Source organism: Bufo bufo, chromosome 6 (genome assembly GCF_905171765.1).
Source record: "Bufo bufo chromosome 6, aBufBuf1.1, whole genome shotgun sequence".
NCBI classification, from domain to species: Eukaryota; Metazoa; Chordata; class Amphibia; order Anura; family Bufonidae; genus Bufo; species Bufo bufo.
The window spans coordinates 295,815,370-295,839,415 of NC_053394.1; the positions used below are offsets into that span (position 1 = coordinate 295,815,370).

Below are 24,046 nucleotides of genomic sequence, written 5' to 3' on the forward strand. Positions count from 1 at the left end.
CTCTTGCTGAATTGATATATGAGAAAGGAAGGGCACTGTTCCAATGGAGGGTAAGAGGCGTAACTTCAACCTCCTGGGCCAGATGTAAAATCTGGAACAGGGCCACCCAACTACCATGTTTCATTTATAATACTGGGAGGTCCTAAATTGTCCAGTGCCATATGGGCTCAGGCACTAGGGCATAGTTGTGAATGATACCTCTGCAACCCCCTGTTGCAGATCCCAATAAGGGTGAACATACTGGGCAACCCCTTTCATATTTTATAGGCTCCTTCCTACATAAAAGAGCAACTAGTCAGTGGCATATGCTAATTGTGGATTCTCTGATAGATTTTGCATCTTCCTACACACACACAAACACACTCATCATATAATTAGTGAATAATATATTCATTGTATGGTGAACCTCACCCAGGTAAACTTTGTTTTATCGCACTGTTAAATTTTTCATAGACACCTAGATCCTTAAACTGTGAGCATTGTATACTAAGTGAGTAGTGTGTAGTAATGTGTATTTTTTTTGACAAATACAACTAGTCTTTAGAGTTATGTCTCACAGGGTGTGGTATGTGGGTCCATGTGATGTTCACCTTCCTGCCATTCACATGCACACAATGGGTTTTATATTGTAAAAAAAAAAACCTTTGATGAAGCTGGGAATATTGTAGTTCTAACATAGGCTTAGACGCCTGTAAAATTTCCATTAAAGTGCTCTACTCTCCACCCACATTGTGTCCTATAAAAGAAGTATACCTTGAAGTTTTACCCTTTCCATACGTTAAAAAGAAGTGTCCCAATCAACCTAACTGGACCTAACTATCCCATTACAATGAATTGCAGTGGCACGAAAGCTTGGTCTTCAGCTGGCTCTCTCAAAGGAACCTATAATTTTGGTGGTGAACCTAAAAATCTCTCCAGGCATTTGTCCTCGCCATGCCATAGAAACTCCTCAGGGACATTTGGTGTACATGGTGGAACAAAGCTTAAGAGACCAGCTCAGGACTCTTGTGATTATGTTTTTAGATCTTTGAGTCTACACGGCGGCTACAGTCTTAAAAATAGCTTTGGAAGTCCAAATGGGTGGAAGAATGAAGGCTTATTCAGTAAAAATTCTAAAGAAACTATGAAGTACCTAAATGATCGACTCGCAGACTATTTAGAGCAAGTAGCAGAATTGGAAGAAGAAAATAATCGACTGGAAAGAAAAGTACAGGAATGGTATGAAAAAAATGCTCCTAAGGAACTACCCAACTTCGACTACTACTTCAGAACCACTGAGGAACTTCAGAAGGAGGTAAATAAAGCCTGCAGATTAAGGTTAATGTCAGATGTTAGGTTTGCACATTAATTTATTTTCTATCTGATAGACATGGCAGAAATTAACATCAATTGGTGAAAGTGTGAGTTGAGATAATAATGGGGCTGTTGAAATACCACCTTTGACACTCTGAGATTTTCACTCAGAATCTATAAAGATTCTTAAAGAGTCTTTTCAAAGTATCTATGGGATAATTCAGAGTTACTAAGGGTTAGGTTTCCCCCACTTAGGAGTCCCATCTAATAGTCAGAGCAAAAAACAGCTACACAGGAGCGTCTCTTTCTCTGCCGGTGCCAGTAGTCCGCACGGGCGCAGACTACAGTGTCCACTGCGCCTGTGCGAGACTACGGCACTGAGAAGAAATTACAACAGGGCAAGTGGAGTGAATAAATTAAGTGGTAGGTGGTGCTGGGCTCCGGATCGATGGGCGTGGCTGGGCACCAACAGATGTGGGACAACCCCTTGGGCTCCTGACCAAGGTAAGTTACATATCAATACGATCGGTTTTTTTAAGAATCTAACACACACAGAGCAATAACAGTGGGATCATTTTAAACATAGCAAGGAGACTGATGGGCACATATATAAATATCGCTATAGCGTTAATCCTGGTGACAGAATCCCTTTAAGCTACACTAAGCCATTTCCACATTAATTGTTTTAGGATGTCCCGGTTAAAACAAACTCTACATTTTTATAAGAAATTTTCAACTTCAGTTTCTGCCATCCTTTGCAGATTTTGAAGGCTACTATTGTGAATTCCCAGGCTATTCTACACATTGACAATGCCCGTCTTGCAGGGGATGACCTCCTAAGCAAGTAAGAACCATACATGTAGAACAAGAAAGGCATAACGCTGTCAAGATATTTATGATGTATTGTAAAGGTAATAGATATTGGTTAGTGGAGCAACAGTTTAGGCTGAACTGGCCAACAGTCTAATGAATATGATGGCAGCCTAGCTGTCAGTGGCAGAGGATTGGAGGAAATCACCAGACATGCTGGATTTCAAAATTATTATAATCGTGTATCCTTCATGGAAATAAGCAGGAGCTGGCACTAGCATATTGCCTCATCTCTTAACTTAAAGTTCTTGGGGCTCAACGCAAAATTTGTAACCCATCCCTTCCCTGCCTGCCATGTGGTGTCCACCTATATATAATGTCTGTTTATGTGGTAGAGAAATCTTTGGGCTTCCTGAACGTGTAGCTTTCACCTCTGCACCCATAACTACACTCCTGCATTTTGCCAAACCAAACATGTTCTGTATATGGCTGCTTATGCAGAATGCATTTATACAACTAGTGTGGAGAACATTTACACTGGAGACTATGACCTCTGTGGTGATAAATATGCTAATATGCAATGTTTCAGGGCTTATCAGTTGCTATGTTGCTGTTTACTCTCAACACCCTGTCATTACTGGTGGAGACAACCGGTCTAGTAGATGGAAGATAAAAGGTGACTGAGAGTCTGGAACAAGATGACAAAGTATGAGGCCCTTCAAAGTGACTATACAAGAATAATCCTTATATATACCTGTTAAGGCCGATGTTCAGAGGAACACACATTAGCACAAACACTCATTCTTGATCATTGCCGCATGTAAACATGCCCAGCTTTTAGCCAACAAATGACCAACCACTGGTTTGTCGGCTGATTGCGTTTTTTATACAAGCATAAAGATCACTGCTTATTAGCAGCACTTCCCCTTGTGTTAGCATCCACATCCCCGAAACTCAGTTGTGTGCTAATGGAGGAAGTGAGAGGAAGCTACATGTGCTCACTCATAGAACTAGGCCTTCCTCCCAGAGAATCACTATGTCTGAGAAATTTACAGACAGAAAAGAGAAAGAAATTAACTACAAGGTCCAGAACCTGCAAGGCCAAGCATTAGAGCCAGTCAGTAAGGTATTTGCTGTTTAAGGCTGATAGAGACTTTACTGCAGTGAGAGGGACATTGCTAAAACACCTTTCACACTCGATCATGGTCTGGCCTGCCATATCTTAATCCTGTACCCCTCAGCTGGGAATTACAGCCACCATTGCAAGAATAATATTGCCAGCCTTAAATTCTGCAGAGAGAAACTTTAGAGAGACAGAGGGAAGGAGTACTACATTCCCCATCTTGGTCTATATCCATACATTGCTATCTGGGAAGATGTGTGACTCCTATTCTGGACTTTAGTAAAAAGAGATTTGTTCATTTTTGACAACTGGCCTGGTGACTGACTCCAGCACCATATGCCCGCCACAGCACCTACATCTCTTGCCTTGCACTGGCACCAACCACAACACAGAGAGCACCCAACTACCATCAGGCAGGAGCCTCAACATTAGGGTATGCTCTAAAGGAAAAAATGGTGCGCCCTGCTAACACTGCCTTGGCCGTTGGAAGCATTGGTGTCAAGATTGCCACTGTGAAAAATTATTGCATCCAGAGCCACTACCATTCCCGTCCTCCACTCCTCTCCTCTGGAGCTTGCGGTATAACGCCAGAATATTATGCCACAAGTCCCAGAGGAGAGGAAGCAATACATAACAAGAACAGTTTGCTAGCGCCCTTTTCTTGGGTACTATATATCAAGTGACACCATATTGATGGGACCCCATTGATCATAAGAATGAATGGATTTAAATGCAGTACTTTCACAGCTTCTGCACAGGCCATTCTAGCAATTAGTGAGGGGTCCTAGTTTTTGGACCCTTACTGATTAGCATTGAAATCAGAAATATGTAAAAAAAATATGTTTCAATTTAGCTCAAACTGGTACCAATACAATTTGCTAAATTTATGTAATAAAATTCTTTTCAAGATATAATATGGAACTAATTCTACGTAATCACATAGAAGCAGACATACAAGCCTTACGGAGCGGTCTTGATGGAATGACCCTGGAAAAATGTGACCTTGAATTTCAGATTGAATTCCTCATGGATGACCTGGAATCATTAAAGAAGAACCATACTGAGGTAAAATGACTGATAATTATGATTATTTGAGTAATAGTTTCTGTACACTATACTACACTGTACAATGCTACACCTCACTACAAGTACTACACTGTACAATGTTACACCTCGCTACACAGTACTACACTGTACAATGTTACACCTCGCTACACTATACTACACTGTACAATGCTACACCTCACTACACTATACTACACTGTACAATGTTACACCTCGCTACACTATACTACACTGTTCAATGTTACACCTCACTACACAGTACTACACTGTACAATGCTACACCTTACTACAAGTACTACACTGTACAATGCTACACCTCACTACATAAAACTACACAATACAATGCTACATCTCCCAACACAGTACTACACTGTACAATGCTACACCTCACTACACAGTACTACACTGTACAATGCTACACCTCACTACACTATACAACACTGTACAATGCTACACCTCACTACACTATACTACACTGTACAATGTTACACCTCACTACATAAAACTACACAATACAATGCTACATCTCCCAACACAGTACTACACTGTACAATGCTACACCTCACTACACAGTACTACACTGTACAATGCTACACCTTACTACACTATACAACACTGTACAATGCTACACCTCACTACAAGTACTACACTGTACAATGCTACACCTCACTACAAGTACTACACTGTACAATGCTACACCTCCCTACACTATACTACACTGTACAATGCTACACCTCCCTACACTATACTACACTGTACAATGCTACACCTCACTACAAGTACTACACTGTACAATGCAAACTTCACTACACTATACAATACTGCACCTCACTACACTGCACTACACTATTCAGTGCTACATCTCAATACACGGTACAATGCTACACCTCATTACACTGTACTATACTGTACAATGTTACACCTCACTACACTATACTACACTGTACAATGCTATAGCTCACTACACAGTACTATACTGTACAATGCTATGCCTCTCTGCACTATAGAATGCTACACAGTACCACACTGCACAACACTACACCTCACTACACTGTGCAATGCTACACCTCACTACACAGTACTACACTGTACAATGTAACAACTCACTACACCACACAATGCTACATGTCACTACACAGTACTACACTGTATAATGCAACACCTCACTACACTATATTACACTGTACAATACTACACCTCACCACACAGTACTATACTATACTACTCTATACAATGCTACACCTCACTACACAGTACTAAACTATACAATGTCACACTTTGCTACATAGTACTACGCTATAAAATGCTACACCTCACTGCACTATACTACACTATAAAATGCTACACCTCATTACACTGTACTACAGTATTCAGTGCTACGCCTCACTACACTGTACTACACTGTACAATGCTTCCCCTCACTGCACTATGCTATACAATGCTACACTTCACTAAACAGTATTACACTATACCACACCTCACTACACAGTACTACACTGTACAATGCTATGCCTCACTACACTATACAATACTACAATACTTGAGCTGGAGACTAGCTGCTGTGATTAGAGTTGAGCGGACACCTGGATGTTCGGGTTCGGCAGGTTCGGCCGAACTTGAAAAAAAAGTTTGAGTTCGGTACCCGAACTTGACCCCGAACCCGAACCCCATTGAAGTCAATGGGGACCCGAACTTTTGGGCACTAAAATGGCTCTAAAATAGTCCTGGAAAGGGCTAGAGGGCTGCAAAAGGCATCAAAATGTGCTTAAGAGCATGACAACTGTTCTGCCAGCAACTGTGGATAGGGAAATGACTTAAAATAACATAAAATACAGAAAAATAAAAAATAACAATCTGGATCTAGGAGTAGGAGGTTGAGGAGGCGGTGGAGGGGTGTATGTGGTGGTGTAGGTTGACGTGGTGGTGTAGGTGGAAGCGGAATAGGTAGCCAACACTGATTTGTGTTATTTTATATTTTTAAATTGGGGTTTCCCCCAAAATATTGGGACATATAACAAAATAAAACAAAGAATAAGTGCACTTGAGTACAAGAATGGATGGTTGAGGCTGGTATAAATGTCTATTCTGCACAAGGTCCTGAGGGATCCATGCCTGGTTCATTTTAATAAACGTAAGCTTGTCCACATTGGCTGTGGCCTGTGATAATGCTCTCTGCCGTACTAAACACACGTTCACACTATACACTGGCTGCAGGGCAGGTCAGCACCTCCAAGGCTGACAAAGCTTTTCCACATTTTGGCCTTGCTAACCCTGCCTTCTCAGGTGCTGGCGGTGCCCAAGCTGCATTGGCGACCTCTTCCTCCTCCTCTGCCTTCGCCTTGTGCTTCCACTGTGCCCCCGCTGTCAGGTGGGAATGCTATCAGCAGCGTGCGCTTGTAGTCGCGCATCTTTCGATCAGTAACAGATGTTTTCACTAAATTTAGTTCCCTGTCAGCAATGCAGAGCAGGGGTTCGTTCACGGCAAAAAGGGGTTCATGTCACCCAGCAATACAACAGAGGATTTTGAGAGATTTAGGCCCCTGTCAGCAATGCAGAGCAGGGGTTCATTCGCGGCAAAAAGGGGGTTCATGTCACCCAGCAATACAACAGGGGATTTTGAGAGATTTAGGCCCCTGTCACCCAGGCACAGCAAGGGTTCATTCATGGCAAAAGGGAGTTCATGTCACCCAGCAATACAACAGAGGATTTTGAGAGATTTAGGCCCCTGTCAGCAATGCAGAGCAGGGGTTCATTCACGGCAAAAGGGGGTTCATGTCACCCAGCAATTGTAATGACTGGCGTCACGCACAGGGAGGTAAAAGGGAAAGCCCTGCCCAAGGGAGAGGGAAAGGTGGTGACCCCTGACTCACCTTGCGGCTGGCACCTGACTGACCTGACGTCCCTAGACGGGTTCCTCACCCGTGCGGCGATCACGTGCCTAAACCCTGGCTTTCCCTAGAATGAGCCCTAGATAGTGAACAGGCCGGTGGGATCGCTAGTCCGCACCACTGACACTAAGAGGGAAACACCAGGGAGAGGACAGACAATACAGACAAACACATACACCCAGGTGGGCGGCCACAGCAGACCACAAAGGTCCAACAGGGATCCGGAGGGTAACGTTCTGGACCAACAACCAGAGAACGCAGCAACACAGCTCCAGAGGGTCAGTATAGATGTCCAGGCAGGAAGCTCTATATCTGGCAACCAGAGAAGTGTGAGAGGGGAATATAAGGAGGTTGGAAGTGCTGGACAGGGAACAGCTGAGGAGAAAGAGCTACAGATCCCTGAGTGAGCCAAAAAGGGTTGCAAAGCAAACCCAGAAAGCTACCATAAGGAAACAGCCCTATCTTACATAGAGCGCGCAGCCAACCGCTGTGACTTCCTGACCCCGGGTATAACGGAGTCAGGTGTGGGTCTTGACACCCTCGTGACAGCAATACAACAGAGGATTTTGAGAGATTTAGGCCCCTGTCACCCAGGCTCAGCAGGGGTTCATTCACGGCAAAAGGGAGTTCATGTCATCCAGCAATACAACAGAGGATTTTGAGAGATTTAGGCCCCTGTCACCCAGGCACAGCAGGGGTTCATTCACGGCAAACGGGAGTTCATGTCATCCAGCATCACAACAGAGGATTTTGAGAGATTTAGGCCCCTGTCAGCAATACAACAGGGGATTTTGAGAGATTTAGGCCCCTGTCAGCAATGCAGAGCAGGGGTTAATTCACGGCAAAAGGGGGTTCATGTCACCCAGCAATACAACAGAGGATTTTGAGAGATTTAGGCCCCTGTCACCCAGGCACAGCAGGGGTTTGTGTACGCCGAAAATGGTAAAATGTCACCCGACAATTGAAAATAAGAATTTTTTCAATTTAGGGCACTAAAATTGGCACTTTTTAAAATTAAAATGGCTCTAAAATAGTCCTTGAAAAGGCTAGAGGGATGTAAAAGGCAGTAAAATGTGCTTAAGAGCATGGCAACTGCTCTGCAAACAAATGTGGATAGGGAAATAACTTAAAATGAAATAGAATAACGAAAAATTACAAATTATTAACCTGCAACTCAGAGAAGGAGGTGGATATGGAGTCGGAGGTTGAGGAGGCGGTGAATGTGGTGTTGTAGGTGGAGGCAGCAATGGAGGAGGAACAGGTAGCCAACAATGTTTTTTTTTATTGGGGTAGCCCCCAAAATATTGGGACAAATAAAAAAAATAAAACAAAGAATCATTGCACTTGACTTGAGTACAAGAATGTATGTTTGATGGTGGTAAAAATGTCTATTCTGCACAAGGTACAGACAAGTCTTGTGGGATCCAAGCCTGGTTCATTTTAATGAACGTGAGCTTGTCCACGTTGGCTGTGGACAGGCAGCTGCGTCTGTCTGTAATGACGCCTCCTGCCGTGCTAAATACACGTTCAGAGAGTACACTGGCTGCAGGAAAGGCCAGCACCTCAAAGGCATACAAGGCAAGCTCTGGCCATGTGGACAATTTGGAGACCCAGAAGTTGAATGGGGCAGAACCATCAGTCAGTACGTGTAGTCGTGTGCACAGGTACTGTTCCACCATGTTGTTCAAACGCTGCCTCCTGCTAACACGCTCCATATCAGCAGTTGGGGCCGGTTGTTGCGGCGAGGTGACAAAGCTTTTCCACATGTCGGCCATGCTAACCCTGCCTTCTGAGGTGCTGGCGCTGACACAGCTGCGTTGGCGACCTCTTCCTCCTCCCCTGCCTTCGCCTTGTGCTTCCACTTGTCCCCCGGCGTCAGTCAGGAATGCTCTGAGGAGCGCGTCTACCAGGGTACGCCGATAGTCGCGCATCTTCCGATCACGCTCCAGTGAGGGAATTAAGGACGGCACATTGTCTTTGTAACGGAGATCCTGCAGGATGGCCACCCAGTAGTCAGCACACGTTAAAATGTGGGCAACTCTGCAGTCGTTGCACAGGCACTGCAGCATGTAGTCGCTTATGTGTGCCAGGCTGCCCAGAGGTAAGGACAAGCTGTCCTCTGTGGGAGGCATATCGTCTGCGTCCTCCGTATCCCCCTAGCCATGCACCAGTTATGGGCCCGAGCTGCGTTGGATGCCACCCCGCTGTGAACATGCTTCATCCCCATCCTTCTTCTCCTCCTCATCCTCCTCATCCTCCAGTAGTGGGCCCTGGCTGGCCAAATTTGTACCTGGCCTCTGCTGTTGCAAAAATCCTCTTTCTGAGCCACTTCTAAAAGACTGGCCTGAAAGTGTTAGAGATGACCCCTTTTCCCCCTCCTCGTCCTGGGCCACATCCTCTTCCATTATCGCCCTAAGTGTTTTCTCAAGGAGACATAGAAGTGGTATTGTAACGCTGATAACGGCGTCATCGCCACTGGCCATGTTGGTGGAGTACTCGAAACAGCGCAACAGGGCACAAAGGTCTCGTATGGAGGCCCAGTCATTGGTGGTGAAGTGGTGCTGTTCCGCTGTGCGACTCACCCGTGTGTGCTGCAGCTGAAACTCCACTATGGCCTGCTGCTGCTCGCACAGTCTCTCCAGCATGTGCAAGGTGGAGTTCCACCTGGTGGGCACGTCGCATATGAGGCGGTGAGCGGGAAGGCTGAAGTTACGCTGTAGAGCAGACAGCCGAGCGGCGGCAGGATGTGAACGCCGGAAGCGCGCACAGACGGCCCACACTTTATGCAGCAGCTCAGACATGTCGGGGTAGTTGTGAATGAATTTCTGCACCACCAAATTCAGCACATGCGCCAGGCAAGGGATGCGCATCAAACCGGCTAGTCCCAGAGCTGCAACAAGATTTCGCCCATTATCGCACACCACCAGGCCGGGCTTGAGGCTCACTGGCAGCAACCACTCGTCGGTTTGTTGTTCTATACCCCGCCACAACTCCTGCGCGGTGTGGGGCCTGTCCCCCAAACAGCTAAGTTTTTTTTTTTTATTCAACATTTTATTGAAAGTTTCAGTTGAAAGTATTCATATGCATATGGACATTTTTACATGTACAGTAATCATCAATATACATGAGTTGAAAAAGTATCTCTGACATAGATATAAAGATACATTTATGTTAAGCCCACAACATCTTTCCCTCCCCCCTCCCGCCAACTTTTTTCCATCTGGATATGACCCACTAATCTTAAATTTCTATATCTGTTTGTGTGCTGCTACATACCGTAGTTATGTCTTTAACCTACTTTCAATTTCCCCAGTGTCCCTTTCAGGTCTTTCAACAAATACCACTCTGTGTGTTGAAAATTTGTCATAAGGGAGTTAATGTCCTCTGCAGATAGATGTCTAGACATAAATACATTCCATTTGTCTAAAAACCTGGTTGACTTTTGATTTTTATGTGCTTCCGCCTCCAACTGGTCCATAAGCAAAAAGTGTCTCATTTGACCCTGGAATTCCCTCTCAGACGGTGTCCGTGAATCTAGCCAGTTTCGTAATAAACTTCTCACAGCTACAAGTAACGCTCCATCTACTAACCCTGGAACCTTAACATTTTCTGGAAAGATATGAAACAGCACCACCTTTGGCTCACAGGGCAGAACTATTTGCCAAGTGTTTTTGATCCAGGATAAAACCCACTCCCAATATAACCGAACTTTTGAACAAAGCCATATACAGTGATCTAGGGTAGCTTTTGGCGTACCACACTTAGGGCATTCAGTTATCCTATTCTTATTAGCATCCGATGACGGGATGTTAAAGGCGTATATTGCTCTATGTATTAATTTTAGTTAAGACTCTCTCCATCCCTCACATGCCACTGCTTTCCTTGTTTTCAACCATCCATGCATGATTTTATCCTTCCAATCCTCCTCTCCCAACAACGTCTTCCATCCCTTACATAATTGGGCATAGGCCTTATTAATCTCTCTATCTCTCAAGTGCTTGTAGATTTCTGATAGAGATAGCTTATTCCCCAACTGCTTAAGTAGTATATCAAAGTTATTTGCAGTACACTAACAGATAAGTTTTAAAACTGCCTGCTGTCGTTTACCCCTGGCTGTGCTGAAGTTGGTGGTGAAGGTCTGTCGCTGACTGGATGAGGAGGTGGTAGAAGAGGAGGAGGAAGCCGAGTAGGAAGAGGAGGCAACAGGAGACAAAGAATGATGCCCTGCGATCCTTGGCGGCGGAAGGACGTGCGCCAAACAGCTCTCCGCCTGGGGCCCAGCCGCCACTACATTTACCCAGTGTGCAGTTAGAGAGATATAGCGTCCCTGGCCGTGCTTACTGGTCCACATATCTGTGGTTAGGTGGACCTTGCCACAGATGGCGTTGCGCAGTGCACACTTGATTTTATCTGATACTTGGTTGTGCAGGAAGGTCACGGCTCTCCTGGAGAAGTAGTGGCGGCTGGGAGCAACATACTGTGGGACAGCAAGCGACATGAGCTGTTTGAAGCTGTCTGTGTCCACCAGCCTGAATGACAGCATTTCAAAGGCCAGTAGTTTAGAAATGCTGGCTAGGTGGGAATTTACGCTTTCTCTCAAAGGTTTGTGAGATGGAGAGCTGAACGCTTCCGTGTGACATGGTGGAGATGCTTGGTGACGGAGGTGGTGGTGTTGTTGGTGGCACATCCTCTGTTTGCTGGGCGGCAGGTGCCAACATTCCTCCAGAGGCGGAAGAAGAGGCCAAGGCAGCAGCAGAAGAGGGAGCAGGAGGGGCCCTTTCTTGGTTTTGAAGGTGCTTACTCCACTGCAGCCCGTGTCTCGCATGTAGATGCCTGGTCATGCAGGTTGTGCTAAGGTTCAGAACGTTAATGCCAGGTGGGAATTTACGCTTTCTCTCAAAGGTTTGTGAGATGGAGAGCTGAACGCTTCCGTGTGACATGGTGGAGATGCTTGGTGACGGAGGTGGTGGTGTTGTTGGTGGCACATCCTCTGTTTGCTGGGCGGCAGGTGCCAACATTCCTCCAGAGGCGGAAGAAGAGGCCAAGGCAGCAGCAGAAGAGGGAGCAGGAGGGGCCCTTTCTTGGTTTTGAAGGTGCTTACTCCACTGCAGCCCGTGTCTCGCATGTAGATGCCTGGTCATGCAGGTTGTGCTAAGGTTCAGAACGTTAATGCCTCGCTTCAGGCTCTGATGGCACAGCGTGCAAACCACTCGGGTCTTTTCGTCAGCACATTGTGTGAAGAAGTGCCATGCCAGGGAACTCCTTGAAGCTGCCTTTGGTGTGCTCGGTCCCTGTGGACGGTGGCCCGTAGAGATGTCGCGAACATAAAATTTCCGTTCGCGAACGGCGAACGTAAATTTCCGCAAATGTTCGCAAACGGGCGAACCGGGTGAACCGCCATAGACTTCAATAGACAGGCGAATTTTAAAACCCACATGGACTCTTTCTGGCCACAATAGTGATGGAAAAGTTGTTTCAAGGGGACTAACACCTAGACTGTGGCATGCCCGAGGGGGATCCATGGCAAAACTCCCATGGAAAATTACGTAGTTGACGCAGAGTGTGGTAAGTTGAATTCGCAATGCGATTAATATAACCTGCATTAATCGCAATGTGATTACAACTTAGATCTGAGTTCCTAATGGTTGTATTGCTAGAATTGACGAATATAGCACTATATTCTCAATCTTCGTTATATTCTAGCAATACAACCGTTAGGAACCCAGCTCTAAGTTGAATTCGAAATGCGATTAATATAACCTGTATTAATCGCTTTGCGATTACAAGTTAGTTCAATTTGTGAAACTGCAGCTTCCGAATGAATCTAAGATGGATGCTGTCCTTGCTTTTTGATAGGAGGTGGGAGGGTCTGGGAGGGAGGGTATGTTGATTGGCTGGAATGTGTCTGCTGACTGTGAGGTACAGGGTCAAAGTTTGTTCAATGATGATGTATAGGGGGTGGACCGAACATCGCATATGTTCGCCCGCCGCGGCGAACGCGAACATGCAATGTTCGCCGGGAACTGTTCGCCAGCGAATAGTTCGGGACATCTCTAGTGGCCAGTAGCAGGCGAACTGTTTTGGCGACGGCTGCTCTGCTTTTGCACCCTGCTCCCGCTTTTGCTACGCTGTTGGCTCGGTCTCACCACTGCCTCTTCCTCCGAACTCTGAAAGTCAGTGGCACAACCTTCATTCCATGTGGGTTCTAGGACCTCATCGTCCCCTGCATCGTCTTCCACCCAGTCTTCCTCCCTGACCTCCTTTTCGGTCTGCACACTGCAGAAAGACGCAGCAGTTGGCACCTGTGTTTCGTCATCATCAGAGACGTGCTGAGGTGGTATTCCCATGTCCTCATCAGGAAACATAAGTGGTTGTGCGTCAGTGCATTCTATGTCTTGCGCCCCTGGGGAAGGGCTAGGTGGATGCCCTTGGGAAACCCTGCCAGCAGAGTCTTCAAACAGCATAAGAGACTGCTGCATGACTTGAGGCTCAGACAGGTTCCCCGATATGCATGGGGGTGATGTAACAGACTGATGGGCATGGATTTCAGGCGCCACCTGTGCGCTTTCTGCAGAAGACTGGGTGGGAGATAATGTGAACGTGCTGGATCCACTGTCGGCCACCCAATTGACTAGCGCCTGTACTTGCTCAGGCCTTACCATCCTTAGAACGGCATTAGGCCCGACAAAATATCGCTGTAGATTCTGGCGGCTACTGGGACCTGAGGTAGTAGGTTCAGTAGGACTTGTAGCTGTGGCAGAACGGCCACGTCCTCTCCCTGCACCAGAGGCTCCACCAACACCACCACCATGACCATGACCGCGTCCCTTATTAGACGTTTGCCTCATAATTAGCGTTCACAAAGCAACGTAAAAAGTGGTTCAGTATGTTAAAAATAATTAACCGCCAATATAAACCCTGATGTAGGATATTGCACTCTATTTTATTTTTTTAAACTCTAAATGACAGCGGTATTTGTGGCCTAAATGTGACACTCACTTATGCACGTCTTATCCCAGATGTGCAGTATATCAGAGGGTTTTTTCACCCTAACCAAAACGCTGTATTTATGTCCTAAATGTGACAGTGACTTATCAACGTGTAATCCCATATCTGCAGTATATTAGAGGGTTTTTTCACCCTAACTAAAAAGCTGTATTTCTGTCCTAAATGTGACAGTGACTTATGCATGTGTAATCCCAGATGTGCAGTATATTAGAGGGTTTTTTCACCCTAACCAAAAAGCTGTATTTCTGTCCTAAATGTGACAGTCACTTATGCAAGTGTAATCCCAGATGTGCAGTATATGAGAGGCTTTTTTCACCCTAGTATGCCAAAGCCGTATTTATGGCCTAAATGTGACAGTCACTTATGCACGTCTAATCCCAGATGTGCAGTATATTATAGGGTTTTTTCACCCAAACCAAAAAGCTGTATTTCTGTCCTAAATGTGACAGTCACTTATGCACGTGTAATCTCAGATGTGCAGTATATTAGAGGGTTTTCTCACCCTAACCAAAAAGCTGTATTTATGTCCTAAATGTGACAGTGACTTATGCTTGTCTAATCCCAGATGTGCAGTATATTAGAGGTTTTTTTCACCCTAGTATGCCAAAGCTGTATTTCTGGACTTGCAGATAGCCTATGCTGGTGCACTATCGTTGCATAAAATGGCTGCCGATCATGTATTGATATTGACTAACTGAAGAAAAAAAAGTTCGTTTTCAGCAATAGTTGGCTCAGGGCAGGCTTAAAAAAATTGTGCACTGCACCCACAAAACACTATTTCTGTAGATCGCTGAGTACATAAACCAGTTCTTGATAAGATTTCTCCCTGATCTCTCCCTCACAGCAGCTGTAGCCTCTCCCTACACTAATCCGAGCAGAGTGACGGGCGGCGCTACGTGACTCCAGCTTAAATAGAGGCTGGGTCACATGCTGCAGTTGGGCAATCACAGCCATGCCAATAGTAGGCATGGCTGTAATGGCCTTTTGGGGCAAGTAGTACGACGCTTGTTGATTGGCTGCTTTGCAGCCTTTCAAAAAGCGCCATAAAAACACCGAACACCGAACCTGAACTTTTACGTAAATGTTCTGGTTCGGGTCCAGGTGCCGAAAACCCTAAAGTTCGTTACGAACCCGAACTTTACAGTTCGGGTTCGCTCAACTCTAGCTGTGATGTCTCTTATACACACCATACAAAGAAAAGAGGTGAATCTGCTCCTTTATCTCTCTGTATTATACTCTCAGAGCAGCAGCATAGCGGACATTATACAGCAATACTGAGCACCAGGGTGTGTTAGAAACCATACTAGAAGCTGCAGCACAGTCTCTAATTCTCACTGTCTCTCATTCTACATCTGCTTCATCTCCTCACTGTGTCCATAGACTGCTATGGGTAGTGTTGAGTGAATTGAAGTTCACGAAGTGGACTTCAATATGAATTTCAGGAAAAATTTGATGCGCCGCAAAGTCAAATTTCCTCATGCTTTGTGGTAATGAATCAATTTTCCCTAAAATGGCGGTAAAAAAAATCATACTCGCCTCATCCATTTGCTCGAAGAGTCTGCCTCGGCCATCTTGATTGAAGATCCCGCGCAAAATCTTGTGCGCAGTGACGTATGATGTCCCCATGCTGCCCAGTGCGAGGACATTATGCACTGCGAGATATTTCGCGCAGCTGCGTACTCTTCGCAATCAAATAGATAAGGTGAGTATTTTAGATTTTTTTATTTTTTTTTCTGATTAATTCCTGAAAGCCCTCAATGGTCATCTCAGATGCTGCGATCAGCGATGAATGTGGCATCTGAGGGGTTCAATGACGGGGGCAGCACCATCACCATTCCCCATTATTGCGCCAGCTACTCACAAAGAAATGCGATTTGTGACTAAGTAATTAATCACAAAGCAAATTTCCTTGTGAAATTCAGCGAAGCAGCCGAATCGAATTTCTGAGAACTTTGCTTATCTCTAGCTATGGGCATTATGTACATGATCTAGAAGTGTCATTTTTCTCTATTAGGATATATTGCAATTTTTTTACCTTCACTTGTACCAACTGATCTTTCCCTTTACGCACAGATATAAAGAAATGACATGCAGCGGATCAATTGAAGGCTGTACAGTAAATTTGATTAAAAATTTTGATTCATATTAGAGATGAAAGAATCGATTCTGACAAATCTATTTGTCTCATCAGCAGGGCTTCACCTGTGGGAGGCTGTCCCTTCACGTAAAAAAGCACCCACCTACCGCAATATTGACAAGGCTTAACATTTAGTCTGTCTCTGACAATTTCCTGCCTGCTCTGCTGCTCCGATTAGCAGAGCAAGAACTCTGCTTCAGCTTTGGAGCACAGATCCTGCTCCAAAGCTGCTCTTGCTCTGCTAATCAGAGCAGCGGCGCAGACAGGAATTAGTCAGGGCTAGTCTAAATGTTCATTAGAATCTACTTTCACATATATATATATATATATATATATATATATATATATTACAATTCCAGTTTGGTGTTTCCTCAGGAGGTAAACTGTCTTGAAACCCAAGTGGGAGCCAGAGTCAACGTGGAAGTGGATGCCGCACCCTCAGTCGACCTGAGTAAGATTTTGTTAGAAATCCGAAATGAATATGAAAGCTTGATGGAGCAGAACCAAAAAGATGTGGAGAGATGGTTCATGACTAAGGTACTGTTCTCTAAGCAAAATACATGGGTTCAAGTAAAAACACTAGGGGGGTCATTTATGACCACATATAGGCCACTTCTGTGGCCTATATCTGGCACAGGTTCTGCTGCTCGCCATGGTGTGGTTATTTTCTACACCTGGTTTAGGCATAGAAAATTGGCTAAATGTAAGACAACAAGGAAGCTGGCGTACATTTAGAATAGGCACTGGATGCGCTGAAGTTATGTAGAGAATGGGGCCTCTACATAACTTTGCTGATCCACTGCCAGCTATAGAGGTTGTTAAGATGGGCGTCTAAAACACCGGTCTTAATAAATGTGCACCTAGATCTTTGAGGATCTTCTGGGTGGAGACAGTTGTTTGGATAGTTAGCTTTTGATTATTTCGCGATTGTGACCTTTTTTTTTTTATTAAAGAGTTTTTCCAACTAAAATAAAAATCATGATGCGTCCTCAGGGACGGAATGGGAACTTAATGTGGCCCTGGAAAAAAAAAACTTATAGAAGTGGCCCCATGTTGAAGGCGGGTCCAAAGAATTCAACTGCATCTCTGTCCTGAGGATGGCGATATGGTTAAAGTCATAAGAGGACCTATGGCCACCAAGCAGGTGCATAAGTACCTGATGCTTCTATCATTAATCAATACTGAGCGCATCAGATCGTTATGTACCCAGCCTGCAGCTGTTAGGAGGGTCCCTCCCCTGGGCATCAGCTCACCAGGAAATTTCCCTGTAGGGTCTATAGCCAGTCCCTGTGCATCCTCCTTCACATTCAGGGTGTTAAATATGGCACCTATAGGCTTCTGTGGGCTCCAATGAACTCTGTGTTTCTGATTTATTCTTTGGCATGCAAAGTTTTTTTTTATCATGGATTCCAAGAAAATCCATAAAAAAAATTGTACAAAGGCCAATTGCGGGCTGTATTATTTTAGTACACTACAGTGGAAGCATAGGGGAAATAGAAAGCCATTTTGAAAGACCAAAGGAGGCTCAGCCCCACAAGATAAAAATGAAACCTCATCTGCAAACCCACTGATGTTTGCTCAGATACATGACTTCAGTTCAGCAATATAGGAATAGCTGTACTATGTGCTATTTAGACAATTCCAAACAATTGCTTAATCACATTTCCACACGAATAGCCAACTGTAAGGGATTTTATCAGTTAAATGACCTAGATCAGTTGATAAAGGGGCCATGGACAAGTGATGTGGCTTATTCACAGCTTACCAAGCACTGCTCCGTATGTTGTATTGCAGTTCAGTCCCATTCATTTGACTGTGACTGAGCTGCAGAAAGATCATGTGACCAATGGATGTGACGTAACAGGCCGAACAACATTTCCCAGGGTGCTGTGGCCCCTTTAAAGTTTCTCATACACCTTCAATAGAACCCCATGCATACATACCTCCGTTTGGCTGAGAGTGTATATGTTGTTAATAAGGAGATCTCTCAGGAGAACAAAGGACCGTGGGCGGGGGGGGGGGGGGGGGAGGTCATTTATGAAATCAGATATGTCACTTTTGTGACGTTAAAAAGTCGCAAGTCATAGCAACTGCAACATTTCTATGGCAACTGTGACATTTTTGCAACTTTTCGTGATCCTCACCGATTTTCACAATGGTCTATGTTTAAGAGCTAAAAGTGAGATTAGGCCTGGATTATGGCTCATTTACTATGTGTGACTTTTGCAGAAGTCACAAAAATGTTCCAACCTTTGCTAGGCAACACCCTGGTGTTCTTTTACACATAAAGGTGTAAACCACATTACACTTACACCAGATATATTATTAAGATGTGCGAGTTAACTCATTTGCTGCAGGCACACAAAGCAAAGCCTAACTTAAAACTGACACAAAAACAACCTTAAAAGGGTTGGCACTTTCTGGTTACTTGTGACCAATGCGTAGATCAGATGACTATATGGCATTTACTAATGCAGCCTTTGTTGATATTCTGTGCCGTTTGCTGTATTTCATAAGCCATGCCCCCTTGTTAGGCACATCTTCTGTGCTGTCAACACACAGAGGTCCTGTCCATAATATGACCACTGTTGGAGAGTCATGTGACCAGACAAATGATCTCCATGCAAAGTCTCCCCTATTCTAACACAACACACTATACCTGCACTGAACTACCAACAGTGCAAGTGTAGATGGCAGATGCATCTAAATGGAGGCAACATCACATGGAGGTCATTTAACTGGTCATGTGGCCCTCTATCAGCTGCCATTTTATGGACAGGACCTCTGTGTGGACAGCACAAAAGACTTTGCAAACAAGGGGGCATACCTTATGAAATATAGAAAATGGTACTGAATATCAACAAAGGCTAAATTTGTAAATGCCACATAACCATATTACAAACACATTGGTCAATAGTAATCAGAAAGTGCCCAACCCCTTTAAATGATAAATGACTTTCTAGGTGTTGAAATTCAGTACATCCAATTCTTTTATCCCCCAACATCTGTTGAGTGAAAAAAACTCCTTATCCACATAGGGGGGTTATTTATTAAATTATATACACCAGATTTCTGTCACCTTGGCGCCACAATCTGCGACTTTTTCCTCAAGCCAGGTCTAAAAAAGGGGGTATGCCAATAGGCCCATCCCTTTTTTAATGCTCTACGCCTCTTTTAGGAGTATAAAACGGTCTAAATATAAAGGGTAACTGTCATGCTTTTATCAAAAGAATCAATTTTAGCATATGTTAATGTTACTGCTGCAGTAGCATTATGCATAAAGCAATTTTTAGTTTCTTCACATACCACTGTTTTCCTTGAGTTTTTACTTTAGTTACGGCTGTTTAAACATTTTCAATATGAGGACCTTCTCAAGATGGCTCCTCTGCCAGTTCTCTGAGGCCAAAACTGCTTTCCCTCACTTCCCATACACACTTACTGTAGCCAGCAGCTCTCTGCCAGCCAATCAGATTGGATTACTGAGAGACACACCTCCTCACTCTGAAGCCTAATGCAGGCATGCAGTGTGAAGGACCGCCCCTCCGTCTTCCTGTCTTCTTAGCCAGAGACAGACAAGCCATAGCAAGCAGTCTTTTAAGGGAGCAGTGGAAAGGGACAGAGGACATTAATGAAAGCTGTTATTATAAGGTAATTGCAGATCTTTTGACAATCATTGACAGACTAACTCAGGTATACATGCCTAGCTCTAATAAACTAGCAAATAAAATAAAAAAATATGACAGTTATCCTTTAAGCCAGCAAGGAAGCTGTCTTACATTTAAACCGGCGGTAGATCCACCTCCAGCGCAAGGGGTTATTAAGACCAGCATCTAATACACCGGTCTTAATAAATGACCCCCATAATATTGTTAGCCAGCTTAGCAGAAAATGGTACTGGCTAACAGTACTCTAATGGAGGGGTGCAGAACCTTTTTTGGTCTGGGGGCCACAATATCGCATTGCTCTTTTTCAATTTTGATCAGCACTTGTTTGCATCGACCTATTACAGAGGCTGATGCAAAGTGAATAGGGAGAAATTATCGCTAACCTAGTCCCCTCCAACATTCAGTTCTGTTGATTCTCATTAGCACATCCCTGATTACACAAAAAGATGTGTTAACCATAATCAACCGAAAAATTTGAGATTGCTCATTTATTGGCGGCACGATTATACAGGCAAGTTATTAGGAATGAGCATTCCTATGAAAATTTGTTCTCAGTTATTGGCCCAAAAATCGAGCAGCGTAATAAGGACTTAAGTGGCTACATTTCCTTCCATCCTGCTTCCTATTCATAAATTAGAGCTTTCCTCCACTGCAGAGGATGGCACGCATTGGTTATTACTGCCTCCTGCCCCCTAGTTATGGGTATATCTGTGTGAACGGCGCCCAGCAATAACCAGTAAGCACTTTCCCTTATTAAAAGGAAAGCGGTCCTTGGTAAACCCTTTAATGACCAGGCCTGAAAAGGGCTTAAAGAGTTTGTCTCACTTGAGCAAATTGAATTAATCATGTAGACAAAGTTAAAGGGGTTATCCCATGACTAATGTAAAAATTGAAAATCAGACATCATATAGTACATTAAATTTTATTTCTAACAAAACTAGAACCAGCCCTGTACCTCACATGGATCCAGAGATCTCCCCATTCATTGCTCTGCTAGATTTATATCAAGCTGACAGCTCAGGGGGAGTGTCTTTTCTGCTGCAGCTAAGGGGGCGTGTCCATGCTCTGCCTATCACAGTTCAGGAGACAGTTGAAGGATGAAACTGAGCATGTGCGGCCTTCTCAGTGAGCAGGTCAAAGAAATAAGAAAAAATAAAATAAAAGCAGGTGGCGCTAAACAGATACATTTTATTGAATAACTCAGTAGCTATAATACATTTTTAATTACATGCAATTACAAAAGTATTCAGATCCAGATGCTAGTTTGAAAACTGTAGAATATTTTTTGTGGGACAACCCCTTTATTACACAACACTTTGTAATATATTATGATTGTCCATATTGCCTCTTTTGCTGGCTTGATTCATTTTTCCATCGCATTATACATGTCTCATTTCCATGGTTACGACCACCCTGTAATCCAGCATTGGTGGCCGTGCTTGCACACTGTAGGTAAAAGCGTCATCCTATGCGCACTCTCGTGGTATCGGCAACCAGAGAGGTCAGCGTTTTTTCCTATAGTGTGCAAACATGACCACCACTGCTGCATTTCAGGGTGGTCTTAACCATGGACACGAGCAGTGTATAATGTGATGGAAAAATGAATCAAGCCAGACAATATGGACAATCACAGTACATTAGTTAAGTGCCTTATATTAACTTTCTCTACATGATAAATGCCACTTGCTAAAGTGAGACAACCATTTAATGACCACTTTTTCATTATTTAGCGCACGTGGTGGTTCAACAGTTGTTACATTTTTAGTTATTAGACTACCAAAATAATTTTCCCAAAATATTTTTCATGACACACAGGGCTTCTGAATACTTATTATTTTGTTTTATTTGGAGAAAATGTGCAAAACATTTTTAGAAAGCCATGTTTTCAATATGCAAACTGAAACCAAAATAAATTATTAAAATGAGTTCCCTATTTTGCATTGGTCGCTTTGATATATAATATGTATAGTTTTACGTAAACGGGCGACAATGACAATGGTTTTGGTTGGCGTGGGCATTTTTATTTTTTATTTTATTTGTATATATATATTTTTTTAATCAATTTTACCTATTTTTTAAATATATTTGTGTCACCTAATATGTTGCTTAAAAGGGCATTAAAAGACCTAGGGGGACCCTGGCACTTTTCTTTTTGCATTTGGCACTATTTCCACTGTACCTGGGGCATCCAAAGGTTACAGGGGAAAACAGCTCCCTGTATGGGCAGTGTATACAGGCAGTGCTGATCAGACTGGGCAGCTCCGCTCTTCTCCATAGACACCCGGCGATCATTTGACATAGCCAGTTCCTCTATTCACTGCATAGCGCTCATTGAGAACAATGTACCTATCTGAGGAGAAGGTAGATAAATAGCGGTAATAAACTGCTTTTGTCTTTTCCGCGGGTCCCCAGCTGTCACTGACAGCTGGGAACCCGACTCGCTCCTGCTAGAGTGCAGGAACAGGACATTTATTTAATCCAGCACTGTCCATGCTTTGGTCAGAAACACAGCTGATAGCACAACCAGATGTGTTTCTGTCCAGCAGGACGGGGCTGTAAACCATGGCTCTGTTGGCCGCATGAGGCCCGTGGGCCGTAGGTTGGGCTCTAAAGCATCTATGTATGGTGGCCTTTACAGAGGCTTGTTATGTATTGGTCCTAAGATCCTGGGATAATGAAGTATTATCTTTCATGCTCTTTTTGTCTCCATAGAGTGAAGAGTTGAGCCACCAAGTGATTTCTAGAAAGGAGCAGCTGAGCACGTTGAAACCTGAAGTCATTGAGTTATGGCACACAACAGAGATGTTAGAGATTGATCTGCAGACTGAATTAAACAAAGTACGTTCTTATATTGTGAGGCAGGATAAAGAAATGAGTCTGCGCTAGAGATGAGTGAATTGATTCTAGTGTCCCAGTAGGTGAAGGCGCACCCACCTGCCGCTAAATTGACAGGGCTAGACATTTAACCCTGGCCATGACGATTTTCTGACTGCGCCGCTGCTTCAATTAGCAGAGCAATGGCAGAGGGAGCCTCTTTGGCTCCAGAGATGAGTGAACCTCTTAGTAATTGTGGCGCATCTCACACCGCTACAGGAAAACTGAAAACTGGCCTACATAACACCGGTCACCTCTATGTCTATGTCAAATTAGTGATGAAAAAAGTCACATTTGCATTTTTTAGGGAGCAAAAAATGGCGTCAGCAATGTAGTAAATGTGGGCCTTTACTTTGATAATCTCTGACTAATTTTGTAGCAATTATAATCTGCATTTCACCTTTAAATATTGCCTTGATCTGTTGCAGAAATTGGCTCTTGAAGGAACCTTGGCAGAGACACAAGAGGATTTTTTGATTCAGTTAGCTTACATACAAGAGCTGGTTAACAATGCAGAAGCTGAATTGTCCCTGTTACGATATGATCTGGAGCGCCACCACCATGAATATAAGATTCTGATGGATGCAAGAACACGTCTGGAAATAGAAATCATTGCATATCGTCGACTCCTGCAAGAAGAAGACATGTATGTAGAAAGAAGCATCTATTGTGTCTATAAAATGGGCTGATGGCTCACAGTTCTTATCAGTTTTCCTTGTTTGATAATAGTAGGGTGTTGGGATATGCAGGGCAACAATGGAGAATATGAAATGTCCTACAGTCCTTGATAGGTACCTCATAAACTGACTGACCAAGAGGTTTCACATGGTTACATTATACCAACACTGATGCATGCTATCCAAGTGATATCATTTGCATGCATTTGAGCGGCCCCAAGAATGGAAGTTAGGGGGGATTTACATCTCTGTTTCATTTTCCATTCTTCTGATCCATCAGAACAGGAAAAAGCACAGGATCCTGTAAAAAAACACATTTGGCATCCGTTTGAGACATTTCCGTCTGAGATGGAAGAAAGTACTGAATGTAGGACTATTTTTTCCATCTAAAGAAACAGTTCACAAGAATGGAAAATGAAACGGAGATGTGAACTCTCCCTAGCATGGATTGTTCACGTCTGCCCCAAAATATCCTTGTTAAAGGATCTGTGGGAACAAGAGATAAG

At 44.0% G+C, this 24,046-nt stretch overlaps 1 protein-coding gene across 1 annotated transcript; it reads left to right on the forward strand.

Annotated features, from left to right (window-relative positions):
* The first annotated feature begins 829 nt into the window (after positions 1-829).
* Positions 830-23,552, forward strand: LOC121005668 (keratin, type I cytoskeletal 19-like). The gene is made up of 6 exons (XM_040438442.1): positions 830-1,294; positions 2,055-2,137; positions 4,135-4,291; positions 16,700-16,861; positions 22,702-22,827; positions 23,292-23,552. The coding sequence occupies exons 1-6, from the start codon at positions 830-832 to the stop codon at positions 23,550-23,552; spliced, it is 1,254 nt and encodes a 417-aa protein (XP_040294376.1).
* The last annotated feature ends 494 nt before the right edge of the window (positions 23,553-24,046 follow it).